At 39.4% G+C, this 15,480-nt stretch overlaps 2 protein-coding genes across 2 annotated transcripts; both read right to left on the minus strand.

Moving 5' to 3' along the window:
- Positions 1-1,297: 1,297 nt before the first annotated feature.
- LOC133402022 (protein S100-G-like) lies at positions 1,298-2,133 on the minus strand. The gene is made up of 3 exons (XM_061675573.1): positions 2,026-2,133; positions 1,720-1,886; positions 1,298-1,610 (listed from the first exon to the last, which is right to left on the minus strand). The coding sequence occupies exons 2-3, from the start codon at positions 1,855-1,857 to the stop codon at positions 1,464-1,466; spliced, it is 285 nt and encodes a 94-aa protein (XP_061531557.1). The 5' UTR covers positions 1,858-1,886; positions 2,026-2,133; the 3' UTR covers positions 1,298-1,463.
- Positions 2,134-6,493: 4,360 nt separating this feature from the next.
- On the minus strand, positions 6,494-7,568 carry LOC133402024 (filaggrin-2-like). The gene is made up of 3 exons (XM_061675574.1): positions 7,459-7,568; positions 6,907-7,070; positions 6,494-6,825 (listed from the first exon to the last, which is right to left on the minus strand). The coding sequence occupies exons 2-3, from the start codon at positions 7,039-7,041 to the stop codon at positions 6,619-6,621; spliced, it is 342 nt and encodes a 113-aa protein (XP_061531558.1). The 5' UTR covers positions 7,042-7,070; positions 7,459-7,568; the 3' UTR covers positions 6,494-6,618.
- Between the last annotated feature and the right edge of the window lie 7,912 nt (positions 7,569-15,480).

Below are 15,480 nucleotides of genomic sequence, written 5' to 3' on the forward strand. Positions count from 1 at the left end.
CAAATAAGAGCTTGAGTTTTTTGTAAGTTAAACACATAACCAGGTTTTTAAAAAGGTCATACTACAGCATGTCTCATGAATGGTTTTACTGTACGTTGTGATCCATCTAATCTAACTTTACAAGCAGGATTATGCACTGCACTTATTGCACTTCAAATTCTCTGGACTGCTATATAGTACATGTATTTGATTTGTGGATGGTTGTTCATCAAGTTCATATATATTTTTTTAAATGGTATTTTTTGTTGAATTTTTATGACACAATACTTATTGTGATCTTTTTTTTTATCTCACACTTGACAAATACCCTGAATTAAAAAAGTAAAACTAATACTGAAAGTTATAAAAATAAACTAAAACATAGCATTTTTGAAAAACAAAAACTAATAAAAACTAACAAAATAATTTAAACAAACTGAATTTGAAAAAGAAAAGTCAAAACGAATTAAAAACTAACTACAGTGGAAAATCCAAAACTATTATAACCCTGGTATATACACAGTCAAATTTGTAGCTTTTCCCCTCCTTTATACGGCAGCTTGTTTGTCGCGTGTAGCATTGGGACAGGAGAGAAAGGGGAAATCTTGTGTGACTCCACTTTATTAAAAGCACAGTCGGATGTTGGTTGGTGATGGAGCAAAATGTGCAAATATGCCACGAAACTGATTTACAAAGATGACTTGTATTTATTTTGTTTATTTGTACAAAAAACATAGTAAAACTAATACTATGAGTATTACGGCACGGTGGACGACTGGTTAGAGCAACAGCCTTACAGTTCTGAGGAGTGGGGTTCAATCCCCGGCCCCGCCTGTGTGGAGTTTGCATGTTCTCCCTGTGCCGCCTGTGGGTTTTCTCCGGGCCCTCCAGTTTCCTCCCACATCCCAAAAAAACATGCATGGTAGGTTGATTGACGACTCTAAATTGTCCGTAGGTATGAAAGTGAATGTGAATGTGAGTGCGAATGGTTGTTTGTTTGTATGTGCCCTGCGATTGGCTGGCAACCAGTTCAGGGTGTACCCCGCCTCCTGCCCGATGATAGCTGGGATCGGCTCTAGCACGCCCGCGACCCTAGTGAGGAGAAGCGGCTCAGAAAATGGATGGATGGATGGAGTATTACTTTTAGGTTATTTTTTGTTAATTTTTGTTTTTTTTAATGTTGATCTAGTTGTTTTTTTTCCCAATAAGTTAAACCATTTTTGGTGTTGAGGGGTTGTGAATTGTTTTCTTCCTTTCTTCCAAAGCATGTCAAAAAAAGGTTTGAGAACCATTACAATAAAGTCCCAGAAACCCCAGAGACTTTTTTATTTATTTATTTTTTATTCACTCTCTGAAAAGAAAGGAAGCATACAGAAAGACAAGCAACTTTGTACTAAACCCAAATGAAGGAATTTATATGTAGTCAATTACAGCAGTATGATAATAACAACATAGTTATCCCCGATCATATGACTGTACTTTTTTTAATTTTCATGCCCGTGTTTCTTGCGGTGGTACAAAACCACCAGCTGAGAAACAGCTCTGCAGAACTCAAGGAGTTTGAGCTCGCCATCTTTGTTCCTGTCCATCTGCTTAAACATTGTCGTGATATTCTCCAGAGTGATGTTTCCCTGTCAAACCCAAAATCAAGAAAACATTAAGTCACACAGAATATTGCACATGCATGTAAATGTGTCCCATGTTGTGAATGTGTTCATTGTGTTGGCAAAAGGCCCTCACTTGAAAGTTGTCAACGTTGACTTCATTCTGCAGCATGGCGCCTAACTCCTCCTTGTCCAAACGTTTTTTGCCATCGTCAGTGTTGTATTCCTCAAAGACGTCGGACAGCTTTATAATGACTTCATCCAGGCGACCCATGATTCCTCAGGTTGGGGAAATGTCTGTTCCTGTAATTGTTTTGGACAAACAAGAGACATTCTCTTGAAAAAAGAAATACAACAGAATTGACTTGAACATCTTTTTAGCCCAAAACACATCCAGCATATCCTCTCTAAACTCCATCACACAACTTCCTTGACCACTCACAGTATGTTCAGTAGGCAAGATGATCTGTGTGACTCTCCGCAGATGTCAGACGGACTCAAGCGAGGTGCATCTTCTTATATTGGAATAGATGGCTAATTAATTTCATGACGCAGATACACACATATTTAAATGTGATTAAAGTAAAATGTTTCACACTCCACCTAGACTGGTTTCAACATTCTTGTTTTGCTTCAAGTACAGTATGTTTTCAGTCCAATTTGACAGGGAAACCGTTTGCATGAGTCATGACTGTTGAACATAAAGGGAGTTTCTCTAGCTGATTTTGTTGGAGGTGTACACTTACTGTCATCTAAATAAAACACACCTGTGTTAAAACATGCTCGGTGTCTCCCATGCTTTATTTAACTTCCCGAATCAATGGTTGTGGGTTCAAGCCACGTAGGATGATTACTTTCTGTAGATAAAAATAAATGAATTCATTAAAATTAAAGAGACCAACCATTGGTTGTTTTTTTCCAGGGTTGCCCCTTCAGCTTTGCGAAGTATGACCGAGCAGATAGCAAACAGCCTGGATTCCCCTCCTAAAATAGTGTAATTTAGCCAAGTTGCCTTTATTTCACAGCATCGATTTTTCTTTTTCTTTATTTTTCTCGTGCTGCTGCACTTCCCTCTGAAGTCCTTTGACGTTGCATTTTGAAGACGGACATATGGGAGTTATGATTTTGACTTGCTGTTCCTTAACAGAGATTTCCTTTAAAGGTGTAGTCATTTGCCTGTTTGCTACCAAATTGTAATGTTGTGAAACCACGACTGTACTCCTGGATAAATGGTATATTAGTGTATCCATCCATCCATTCATTTTCGGAGCCGTTCTCCTCACTAGGGTCGCGGGCGCGCTGGAGCCTAACCCAGCTATCATCGGGCAGGAGGCGGGGTACACCCTGAACTGGTTTCCAGCCAATCGCAGGGACACATACAAACAAACAACCATTCGCACTCACAGTCATGCCTACGGGCAATTTAGAGTCTCCAATTAATGCATGTTTTTGGGATGTGGGAGGAAACCGGAGTGCCCGGAGAAAACCCACGCAGGCACGGGGAGAACATGCAAACTCCACACAGGCGGAGCCGGGGATTGAACCCGGGTCCTCAGAACTGTGAGGCTGACGCTCTAATACTTGAGTAACATTTGAGATAAATTGTACTTGCCAGAGTAGTTTTAAGGGAACATACTTTTTATTTTTAAACAACAGTACTTTAATTTACGTCATTACATTGGGCTACTTTGTGCTTGCTACTTTTATTTATTGATAACTGCTTGTGCGATCTATTTATATTCATCAGCCAGACTTCATCATCAGATACTGTTTCACCAATCCAATGTAACCACTAGTGGCGTTCGACTCCATTTTAGGGCTGCAATTAATGATTATTTTAATAATCGATAAATCTGTCAATTATTTTTTTATTAATCTTATTTTAAAAAATCTATCCCTTTATTCAAAAACCGCATATTTCAAATTGACAGTATAGAAAAATGCATAAACATTAATTGATCATGATTCAGTTACTGTATTGGTCCGTAACATTTACGAAAGTAGGCATAAATGTTGATCATTCTTTTCCAAAGTAAAAGCAGATGTTGAAAAATGTCAGATTTTTATTAATCACGAAGATAATCAGTCTGCTTTCATGGAGGACGACAGAAATCTAAGAATAATAACTGCTGAGAGGCTGAAATCCTGAGGATTTGGGCAATTTTAAGTTAGACACTGCCGCTTAACTGTCGATTATCAAAATTGTCAATGAATTTAATACTCGATTAGTGCTCGATTAATTGATTAATTGTCGCACCTCTATTACATTCCACAAGTCAAATGAGGCGAGGCAATCACATGGCTGCACCCAGTCTTCGTGGGCTTGCCAAAGTGACTCATTTATGTGCAGAGTAGTAGAAAGAAATGGATGACTCAGCAGCTTGCAACTCGTGTTAACATTTAAGATTACAAAAAACAACAGCTTTGTCATGACTTGTTGTCTCTGTCTGGCCAAATGTGGAAATATCAACCCACTTTTAACTTGATAAAACACCTTATGGTAAGTTACAGATGTTTGTTGTTGCTTTGTCTGTGCACACGGCCAACATTAGCCCTATTTGGTCATAATAAGCAACTGTAAAATGTGCGTCCTTTGGGGTACATGCTGTATTCTCGCTCTCTTGCTCACACTCACACGCACAAATACAGGCGCGCACACACGCACACACACACACACATGCACACACACTAACTAAATTGTAGTCCAAGTACCATAGGACATCTCCTAAGCAGTCTATACTTTATCGATACATCTGGTCAATAAGCAGCTTTTTTATTCAGTCGTTTTAGTGACTAGAGCAAATAGTGTTTCTGTAAGGCCTTATGCATGTATTGTTTTGTTTTATTTGTAGTACTTGAAAAGTGGTAGATGTGTTTGGACTCCCTTTTAACATGAGTTTGAATGTGATTGGTTACTTTTGAACACAGGCACATGCCAGTTATTCGAGTGTGTGGAGTCTTGTGCAGCCGCATTTTTTCAGTTGTTTATTTTTACCTCCCAAAAATTGGGTTTTACAGGTTCTTGGTCACATTAATAGTGGAAAAAGTTTTTAAATGATTTATCTTTGTCCCATTATTTTTACATAACAAATACCTGGCAATTGAACAGGGATGTGTAGACTTTTTATTTCGACTATAGCCTTGTTCCAGGTTTTGTAATTTTTGTCTGGTGAGCCTATTGTGCTGTTTAACTAGTAGAAACAAAATAATACAAGGCCATTTTTTGGGCTGAATTTGACTTAATTCCGACCCTAGTGAGAGAAGCGGCTCAGAAAATGGATGGATGGATGGATTTACATTCTGGGTGGGATTTTCGCATTCAAATTAGCCATTCCTATGTGAATAAACACATTTTAGTTAGCTGTTTGTTCACAAACAATTTGGTTTGGCATTGTCTTGCTGAAATAAGCAGGGGTGTCCATGAAAAAAAACATTGCTTGGATGGCAGCATATGTTTCTCCAAAACCTGTATGTACATTTCAGCATTATTGGTGCCTTCACAGTTGTGTAAGTTACCCATGCCATTGGCACTAACACAGAACCCATACCATCACAGATGCTGGCTTTTGAACTTTACATCCATAACGGTCCGGATGGTTCTTTTCCTCTTTGGCCCGGAGGACACGACGTCCACAATTTTCAAAAACAATTTTAAATGTGGACTTGTCAGACCACAGAAAACGTTTGCACTTTGCATAAGTCCATCTTAGATGAGCTCGGGCCCAGAGAAGCCGGCGGGGTTTCTGGGTGTTGTTGTTATGGATTTTTTTATCATGGATTTTGCTTTGCATAGTAGAGTTTCAAGTTGCACTTACGGATGAAGTGTGTGTTTTCTGAAGTGTTCCTGAGTGGTGATATCCTTTACACATTGATGTTGGTTTTTGATGCAGTGCCGCCTGAGGGATTGAAGGTCACGGGCATTCAATGTTGGTTTTCGGCCTTGCCGCTTACATGCAGTGATTTCTCCAGATTCTCTGAACCTTTTGATGATATTATGGACCGTAGATGATGAAATCCCTAAATTCCTTGCAATTGTACGTTGAGGAACATTGTCCTTAAACTGTTCGACTATTTCCTCACCCACTTATTCACAAAGAGGTGAACCTCACCCCATCTTTGCTTGTGAATGACTGAGCAATTCAGGGAAGCTCCTTTTATACCCAATCATGGCACCCACCTATTCCCAATTAACTGGGATGTTCCAAACAGGTGTTTGATGAGCATTCCTCAACTTTCTCAGTCTTTTTTGCCACCTGTCCCAGCTTTTTTGGAACATGTTGCAGACATAAAATTCCAACTTAATGATTATTTGCTAAAAACAATAAAGTTGATCAGTTTGATTTAGGAATGGTGCTGCAAGCCTGCTGCCGAGAAGATGCAACCTGGCGCAGGCACAATCATCTCCAATGAATGTCCCGCTGCTGCTGTAAACAGTCTACCACAGTTCCACACTATGGATATCAAACACCAAATGACAAAAAACAACAAACTAAACGAACAAACAGCGCAGCTTTTAAAGATAGCTATCATCTTCAGGGCACCATCTCTGTCATATTAGGTAAGTCAGATTATATTATTTTCATATTATGGTCCTTGGTTGACATAACTGAACTAATTTTTCAACAGGTAACAGCTAACTAGTAACTGTTTTGGAACACGTTTTTAAAAGTAATTACAAAAGATGATATGATAAAATATGACATGAGATTATATGACATGACAAAAAAAAAGGTGAAATACATGGAATAAGTAAAATGATCATGATATGTTTTAATATATGTTACAATATCACATAAGATAAGAGACGATGAGGTGAGTGCTCTACTGGCTTATTGTTTATCGATATTAGCAATAAAGTCAAACAAGATCTCATGTCACTTTGTCTCAGTAATAATAATAAACAGACAGGATTAAACTGTGTGAAAATGATCAATCTTTATTGTTTTTATTTAGTGCCAATGTTTACAGACAATGGTTGAAAAACAATATTGGGAGAAACAAGACAAATAGGTGGAACACTTCCTGAATAAAAACGCTAATCTTCAATGTCACCCTCCGCCTTGTCGTCCCGTCTGCCACCCCGGCCTCCCCTGCCACTCTTTTTGGGTTTAGTAGTTTTGCGGTGGTAAGCTTTTATCAGCAGAGAAATGCATCTGGCATACTCTTGGATGTTGATTTCGCCATTGTCGTTCCTGTCCACCTTGTTAAAGGCCTCGTCGACATCGCTTAGACTGAGTTTCCCCTGCGAAACACAAATTGAAGTAAACTTAAAATGACTATTGCACAAACACAACAATTAACAGTGCCCTGAGCACTTATGTACCTTAAAATCAGAGGCGGTGAGCTCTTTCTCCACCATTGTCTTAAACTCATCACCATTCAAACAGTCGCTGTCCTCGCCGCTATACTTCACAAAGACATCCACGCAACTTTTGATGGCCTGACCCAGATCGCCCATGGCTACTCGGGGAAGCTAAAAGTCTCCTCCTGGCAATTGTTGCGGAAGAACAGGAAAAAAATGCCTTTGAAAAATAATAATCTTTGTTGACATGGTAACTACTTTAAAATGTCTTTGTGGTGGCAAATGTCTTAGGATAAAGGGGTTGGTGTTAATGGGATAGCATTAGGGGTTAGGGTTAACGGTGATATATATATATATATATATATATATATAGAGAGAGAGAGAGAGAGAGAGAGAGAGAGAGAGGGAGAGAAAGAGAGAGAGGGTGCTCGAGATAGATAGATAGATAGATAGATAGATAGATAGATAGATAGATAGATAGATAGATAGATAGATAGATAGATAGATAGATAGATAGATAGATAGATAGATAGATAGATAGATAGATAGATAGATAGATAGATAGATACTCACGGTATGGACAGCAATGTGGGCGTTCTACTGAAATGGAATCCTCCTCTTGTACTGCAAACTCTGCGGTCTGACTCTCAAAGTCACTCTAGCATGCAAACAATGACTCATGGTCTTATCATACGCCCAGACAGGTCTTACTGGTCCAGAAGTTTCTCTCTGTGTGCTTTTTGCATATAAGAAAAACATTGTGAAAGAAAGCAATGTATTTTTGTGATACAGTAGCCTTTACAGTAGTAGTAGTTACAGTAGGCTCCTCTTCTCAAGTTACATGTAAACTAATTACAGTAAATGAGAGTTGTATAGTCACTGATTGTGTAGTGCTATTTTTGCCTGACTTCAGTGCGAGCAGTGTGTGTTCAATTCCCACTGAGTGATGGTGTGAATGTGAGTGTGAACTGTTGTCCCTGTCTTTATGTGCCTTGCGGCTGACTGGCAACCAGTTCAGGGTGTAGTCCGCCTTTCGCCCGAAGTCAGCTGGGATAGGCACCAGCGTCCCACGACCCTGAACAGGATAAGCGGTATTGAGAATAGATGGATGGATGGATGGTTGGATGGATGGAAAGTTGGACAACCCTGACTTTTGTTCAAGCTACTGAAGGTTTGACAATGCTGCACATAATAACTTTAACACATTAATCGCGATTAATTAATTACAAAAACATTAACACATTTTAATCACATTTTGTGTTCCAAACGCAGAACCTTTGTCAGTGCAAAATTTCCTGGTACACCGATTACACTGAAGCACACGTCAGAGCTCAGCTACCAAGATGGAGGGTCACAGATATGTATACGTAATACGACACGCCCATTTTGAGCTCCGTGCTGACAGTGACGCTAAGCTAGGGAGGTCAAAGTCGTCAGCGCATTCCATGTGTGTGGATGGCAAGAAACTCTAGAATGATCAAAAAAAAAAAAAAAAGCTCCAAGAGTGGTCATGACCCCAAGATACTTGAACTCCTCCACTTGGGGAAGGATCTCATCCCCGACCTGGAGAGGGCACGCCGCCCTTGTCCGAGTGGGGATTATGGTCTCAGATTTGGAGGTGCTGATTTTCATCCCAACCGCTTCACACTTGACTGCGAACCGCTCCCGTGAGAGTTGGAGATCACGGTTTGATGAAGCCAACAGAACTACATCTGCAAAAAGCAGAGCTGCAACACTGAGGCCACCAAACCCCCTCTACACCTTGGCTCCGCCTAGAAATTCTGTCCATAAAAGTAATGAACAGAATCAGGGACAAAGGGCAGCCTTGGCGAAGGTCAACCTTTACCGGAAACGAGTCCGACTTACTGCCAGCAATGCCGACCAAACTCTGACACTGGTCACACAGGGAACAAACAGCCCGCATCAGGGGGTTCAGTACCCCATACTCCTGAAACGCCCCCCACAGGACTCCCCGAAGGACATGGTCGAACGCCTTCTCCAAGTCCACAAAACACATGTAGACTGGTTGGGCGAACTCCCATGCACCCTTGAGGACCCTGCTGAAGGTGTAGAGCTGGTATACTGTTCCACGGCCAGGACGAAAACCACACTGATCCTCATGATTCTGTGATTCGACTTCCCGACGGACCCTCCTCTCCAGCACCCCTGAATAGACCTTACCAGGGAGGCTGAGGAGTGTGATCCCCCAATAGTTGGAACACACCCTTCGGTCCCCCTTCTTATAAAGGGGGACCACCACCCCAGTTTGCCAATCCAGAGGCACTGTTTCCGATGTCCATGCGATGTTGCAGACGCGTGTAAACCAGGACAGCCCCAAAACATCCAGAACCTTTTGGAGAATCTGATCCACACCCAGGGCCTTGCCATCGAGGAACTTTTTAACCACCTCATTTATTCATATAAATATGATCTGAGACATGTAAACACGAATGAAGCCTAAAAGCCTAACCAGACATTCTAACAGCTTCTTTGCGCTTGCCATTAATTTCTTAAACAGTTCAATTACAATTTCATTGCAACATGCTGCCAAATTTTCACATCTCTGTCAGGACACGTCTACATTATTCGTACACTCACTGTTTTATCACGGTACACTGTTTGGTTTGTGATGTTGATTACTTCTGGCTGCTCGTGTTTGAGAATTTTCTGCACCATTTGCACATTCGTCACTGTATCAGATCGTAGAACTATTAGTCACTTTAAATTGCCCTAAATTAATTGAGGACTGCATCATTTTGCACAATTGCCATTATGGCAGCATCACCACACTAGTGGTAAACTTTCATTGCTCAATGACTCCTCACACTTGTGTTTTTGTTTTTATTCCTGTCTTTGTCAATTATTTGATTAATTTGTCCACTAAAATACATGTTGTGACAAAATTGTTATCCAAATAAAATGTGATTAATTGAGATTAATTAATTACAAAGCCTCTAATTTGTTTTTATGATCGAATCCCATCTGTAGGATAATTTTATAGTCTAACACCATCCAAAACACCTTTCCCAATTTTAAACATAATGATTGACACTGTAAGTGAGGGATTTATGCCACAAAAGTCGTGAGTGAGCTGTTGAACAATTATTGTCATCTGAAGCAAATAAACAAACAACATTTGAGTAGAAGTATAACTTTTGAAGTTGAATGTCCTAGATGTTATGCGATTTATAATTCAACATTTTTAGGACAAATTCTAAGGTTGGACCTATCCCAGCTGACATTGAACTATAGGTAGGGTGCACTCCTGACTGGTTGCCAGCCAATCGTAGGACACAGACAAACAACCATTTGCACTCTTATACACACGTAGGAAAGATTTAATTTTCAATTAACGTAACATGCATGTTTGTTGGAGTGCCCATAGAAAATGCAAGCAAGCACAGAGGGGACATGTACATAGGGAGGCCTGAGCTGAGAATCAAACCAAGAACGTGTGTCAGTTCCAACTTATTTTAGTTACTATTGTGGGTCTGGAAAATGTGTTGTATGCAATAATTAAAGCAAATAAAGTTTGAACAAAACACCTATATTACCTTTGCTTTCAGGAAAGCCTCTTCTTTTGCTCTTTATGTTCGCTACCAGGGTAATAATTAGTGCAAGGCCTGTAGAACTTGTTAGCGCACGCACACACAGACATCCACACACACACACGCGTGCGCGCACACACACACACACACACGCAACGGTTGTTTTTAGCATTGCGTGAAGTGAATCAAAGCCAAGTCAGCATGTGTGACAAGCCCCATTATGTTTGAAAGGAACGTAGCACCTCCATTTACCTAAACTGTGCAGTAATTTGAGCCCTTTTTTTTTTTTTTTTTTTTTACAATTTTGTTTTCTGAGGGAGTTTGCCATTTCTAAAGCACATTACTTTCGGTTTAAAGCTTCGTAACATAGCAAAAGATGTGTGGCAAGTTGGCAACATCCTGTCTTATTAAACCTTTTTATTCTCCAGCAGTGTTAGACATTCCTCTAAATTCGACAGTTATTTCCCACATACCTTACAGTAAAATACTTTGAAGTGATTTTACAATAATTAACTACAGTTTCTACTTTCCACTGCATCATAGGATTTTGGTTTACATCACACAGAGAGATACTGTACTTTGCATGCAGCAGAATTGTGAAGCTGTGTGGCTCCCAGAATTTATTGCACCATAAAATGTTGAACTGTTGTCGTAATAAAGGTGTTAATTGTTAATGTTCAAGAACGATAAGGATAAACGTAACATTGATCATGTGTGTTCATGTTAACAGTAGTTCGTTGAAAGTGTGTCTTATCAAACTCTCGCGTTACATTTATGTTGCACTTTTTTACATGAAACCTTGACTGTGGGTTATGTGCCCGGTCAGTTCTGCTGTTATGTTAAATAAAGCTACAATAAGAATTACCTGATGACTTATCAGCTGTATCAAATACAAGCATGTACTTTCTCATGATTGATCAAATTGGCTTACTTCTTCTGCAAGCCAAAAGAGTTTCTGTTTATCTTGTGTGACTCATCAGCACCACAATATAAATTAAATTACTGTAATTCAATTTACTGGCAACAGTGTTGCCATTCAAATGACTGTAAAAATCCTACGAATGTCTAAGAGTGAGAGTGTCAGTTGCTTCTGTTTGAAAAGGAGCAGATTGATACTTATTATATACTTATATATATATATATTGATACTCACTTGTTTTTTTTAAATTAAAAATAAATGTAACACCTCCCAAATATATATATATATATATCCATCCATCCATCCATTTTCTGAGCCACTTCTCCTCACTAGGGTCGCGGGCGCGCTGGAGCCTATCCCAGCTATCATCGGGCAGGAGGTACACCCTGAACTGGTTGCCAGCCAATCGCAGGGCACAGACAAAAAAACAACCATTCGCACTCACATTCACACCTACAAGCAATTTAGAGTTGTCAATCAACCAACCGCGCATGTTTTTGGGATGTGTGAACATTCCAAAAACATGCATTAATTGGAGACTCTAAAATTGCCCGTAGGTGTGACTGTGAGTGCGAATGGTTGTTTGTTTGTATGTGCGCTGCGATTGGCTGGCAACCAGTTCAGGGTGTACCCCACCTCCTGCCCGATGAAAGCTGGGATAGGCTCCAGCGCGCCCGCGACCCTAGTGAGGAGAAGCGGCTCAGAAAATGGATGGATGGATGTATATCATCAAGGTATATATATATATATATATATGTATATATATATATATATATATATATATATATATATATAATTTTCATAGGTGGCTTCTAAAAGTGTGAAGAAAACCTACTGAAACTTTTGTAAAGGAATAAATTGTGACACCGCAATATTGTTATTATAATTTTCCATTTGGTGACAGTTCATCAATCCACTGTTACTTTAACCCATGGGATACTCACCATTTCAGTTTAGATCAATGCTGCCACCTCGTGTTTAGTTTTTGTTCCCCAGATGATGTAAAATCTCTATCCATTTTCTTTAGTAACTATAAAGACTCATGTTGTAATCTTGCAATATGTTAGCATACCAACTGTTAGTATATTTTATCAGTTCTCATTAGTACCTTACTCCAGGAAAATCCTTATCTATCTTCCGTAGCGCGTTTTATACTCATGTTGCTATCTCACTGTATGCAAAAATACCAACTTAGCATGTTAGCATTAGTACCTGACTACAGGGACGGTCTATCACCCTTAGCACTTTTTTTTTTAGTCAACTTGCTATCTTGCTTACTAGCATATAACTATTAGCATGTTAGCATTTTCTCAATTCTAATTAGGACAAGAATACAGGGCAACATGTAAAATCCTCATCTATCTTCCTTAGCACTTTTTTATACTTAAGTTGCTACCATGCTGTATGGTAGCATACCAAGTGCTAGCATGTTAGCATTCTATCAAGTCTCATTAGCTGGTACCTTGAGTCCTCCTAAGCTATCACACAAGCTGTTAGCATTTCATTAGAAATAGTACCTGAAAACGCAGCATGGGTAAAATCCTTATCGATCTGCCTTGGCAGCTTTTGTATTCAGGTATGATATTGCTATTATGCTATATGTTTGGATAACTGGTAGCATGTTACCATTTCGGCAATTCTCATTAGAAATAGAACCCGACGGGAAAGATGTAAAATCCATACCTGCTTCTTTAGCACTTTTTGTACTAAATTTATGGAGGTTAAGGATATGTTAGCATAGTAGATGTTAGCATGTCAGCATTTTACATCCCTTAAGGAACAAGACATTCCAGAGTTAACATTGCTTTTTGTTAGCATGTGTCGGGTGGGCGGCCAAGCCACACATATAAGCGATGGTACAAAAGGTTGTAATTGGCATATGTGGCTGGGTTCATGTGATTGAGCTTAACCCCAGTTTCAATTCCTGGTTCAACCACCAGAGGTCGACACACCAAATTAGATCATAAAGTAAGAGTCGCCAGGTCAAGCATAAGTCTTCTCATATATATCAATACTATTAAAACCCCTTGTCATAGTAAACAAACACATACTGAGGTCAACTGCTTATATAATCAATTGCTTGATTTTATATCCTTGAGATAATTTTGATGATTCTCTGTGATGTTATAATTCAGATGTTCTTTTGGAAATCAGTGATAAAAAGTACATCAAGCCTAATAAGGCTGTTATATATTATTTTGACTTTTGTATTACTAATGTACAATGCTTTGGAACAGCTTTTATGCAAAGATTATAACCTGTGTAAGGTTGTCTCTCTCAGGCAACGAAGCACACGAATGCTCTACGAAGTAAGCACGGACCTGTTGAAATTCATGAGAGATTTGTATTCACATGAATGTATAAATATTTAACTGACAATTAACATATACACATGTATTGCAGAATGCTTAAGAGATTAACGTGAAGTGATGAAGTGTATTGATTGTGTTCAAGACATATGAAATATGCTTGTCATTGAATGAATGTATTGAAGCGCCTACAAGACATATGAAATATGCTTGTAGTCGATTGTATTTACTGTGAACCTATTTTGGGTGAGCAAAAGGGAGGTCAAGTCAGGACACTGAATGAGTAATGGAGAGATAGGTGCTTTCCACTCAGGTCAAAAGTCAGGACGCTGAAAGGCTGCAACCGAGGTTATAAGAACTCCCCACACTGACAAACGAGGCTCCTTACTCTCTCGAGTTAGGGAGACACACGTTCTTTTTCCCATCGCAATGCTCAGGGACAAGCTGGCAGGAGGACTTCATTTTTTAATCTTCTTATTTAATTGGGTAAGACTAAAAGGATATTATAATAAGGTAACTAATAGAACCTCTATTGACATTGCGTGGATAAGGGAAAAGGGCTAGTCAGCTGTTCAGGTATTCTTATGTCCAAATTATCTTATTATTAATTGGCATTACGGCTCCGTAGGACTTGATCACTCCTTAAAAGCTCACTCAAAAGGTAAATACTTATTTTGTGATTTATTACTTTTAAACTACTTCTATTTCTTTCCATTTTTATTATTCTTATTATTGTTCATTTTATATCACAAACCCATACTGTCATATTATCAATTTAACCTTATGTAATCACTGAAATAAATACCTTGCTTTAATTCTATTCTATCTTTGTCATTCTTGTAATGAGAATTAATCTCGACCTTAACACTCAACCTCTTGTAAGTGATTGAACTTCGACGATACCAATACCACCGGGTCGTATTACTATTCCTAAAAAGAGTAACTCATCCAAATCACTTCGGCTTAATACAAACACCAATCCGTACGGTCCTAACAAGGACTGTTAAATTTACTAGGTCTTTAACAAGTGCCAACGATTTTTAAGGGATGAAGCTGCCGTAAAAATGGAGTACTCATTTTAATTATCCTTTCACTCGGTGCGGTTACTCATCAAGGGGTGATTAGTGAGGGCAGACCGGATTGGCTCCATAAAACTAAAGGCAGTGAGCACACCAAGGCGAATTCATCTCGACACTGGCTTAACAGCTCCTCATCCCCTCGCGCTCACGGCGTTGGTGCCGGCCGGGGGAAAATAGGGGGGAGCTCGACCCTTTAAACAGAGAGTCGGTCAGGACATTTCTCCCGATTAGTCCTGCGGGTAAGCGAAATCTGATACATGCTAACCTTTAGCCTTATAAGAATCTCCATTTAAGTTTCAAGTTAAAAGAGGCCCATTTAAAATGTAGCAATCAAAATTACGAGGGAGTATGCATTTTGTTTTGTTCGGTGTATTAGTGTTGTTATATTGATAAATAAATTGCCTTTGGTTAGATTTGGCACTCTAAGTAATGTAATCCAATGGAAATGAAAGGATCCTAGTGTGGACTAACAGTGAAGACACTGTATACTCACAAGCAACGTTAACATGGCAACACAGCACATGCTTTAAATTCCTCAGATACAACTATGTCGTGTTCTAAGGACGTGATATAAACCACTTACAAACCTCTGGTGCCAAATCATGTATCATCCTGCCAGCCCTGTTGGACATTCAAGCTGTATGGTGTTTGTAGTATAGGGGCAAGCGGGGCAGTGCCCCACCAGTGCAGTATCAGGACATTGTATGTATTTTATCCATCCATTTTCTATAGCGCTTGTC

This window comes from Phycodurus eques, chromosome 4 (assembly GCF_024500275.1).
Source record: "Phycodurus eques isolate BA_2022a chromosome 4, UOR_Pequ_1.1, whole genome shotgun sequence".
In the NCBI taxonomy this organism is placed as follows: Eukaryota; Metazoa; Chordata; class Actinopteri; order Syngnathiformes; family Syngnathidae; genus Phycodurus; species Phycodurus eques.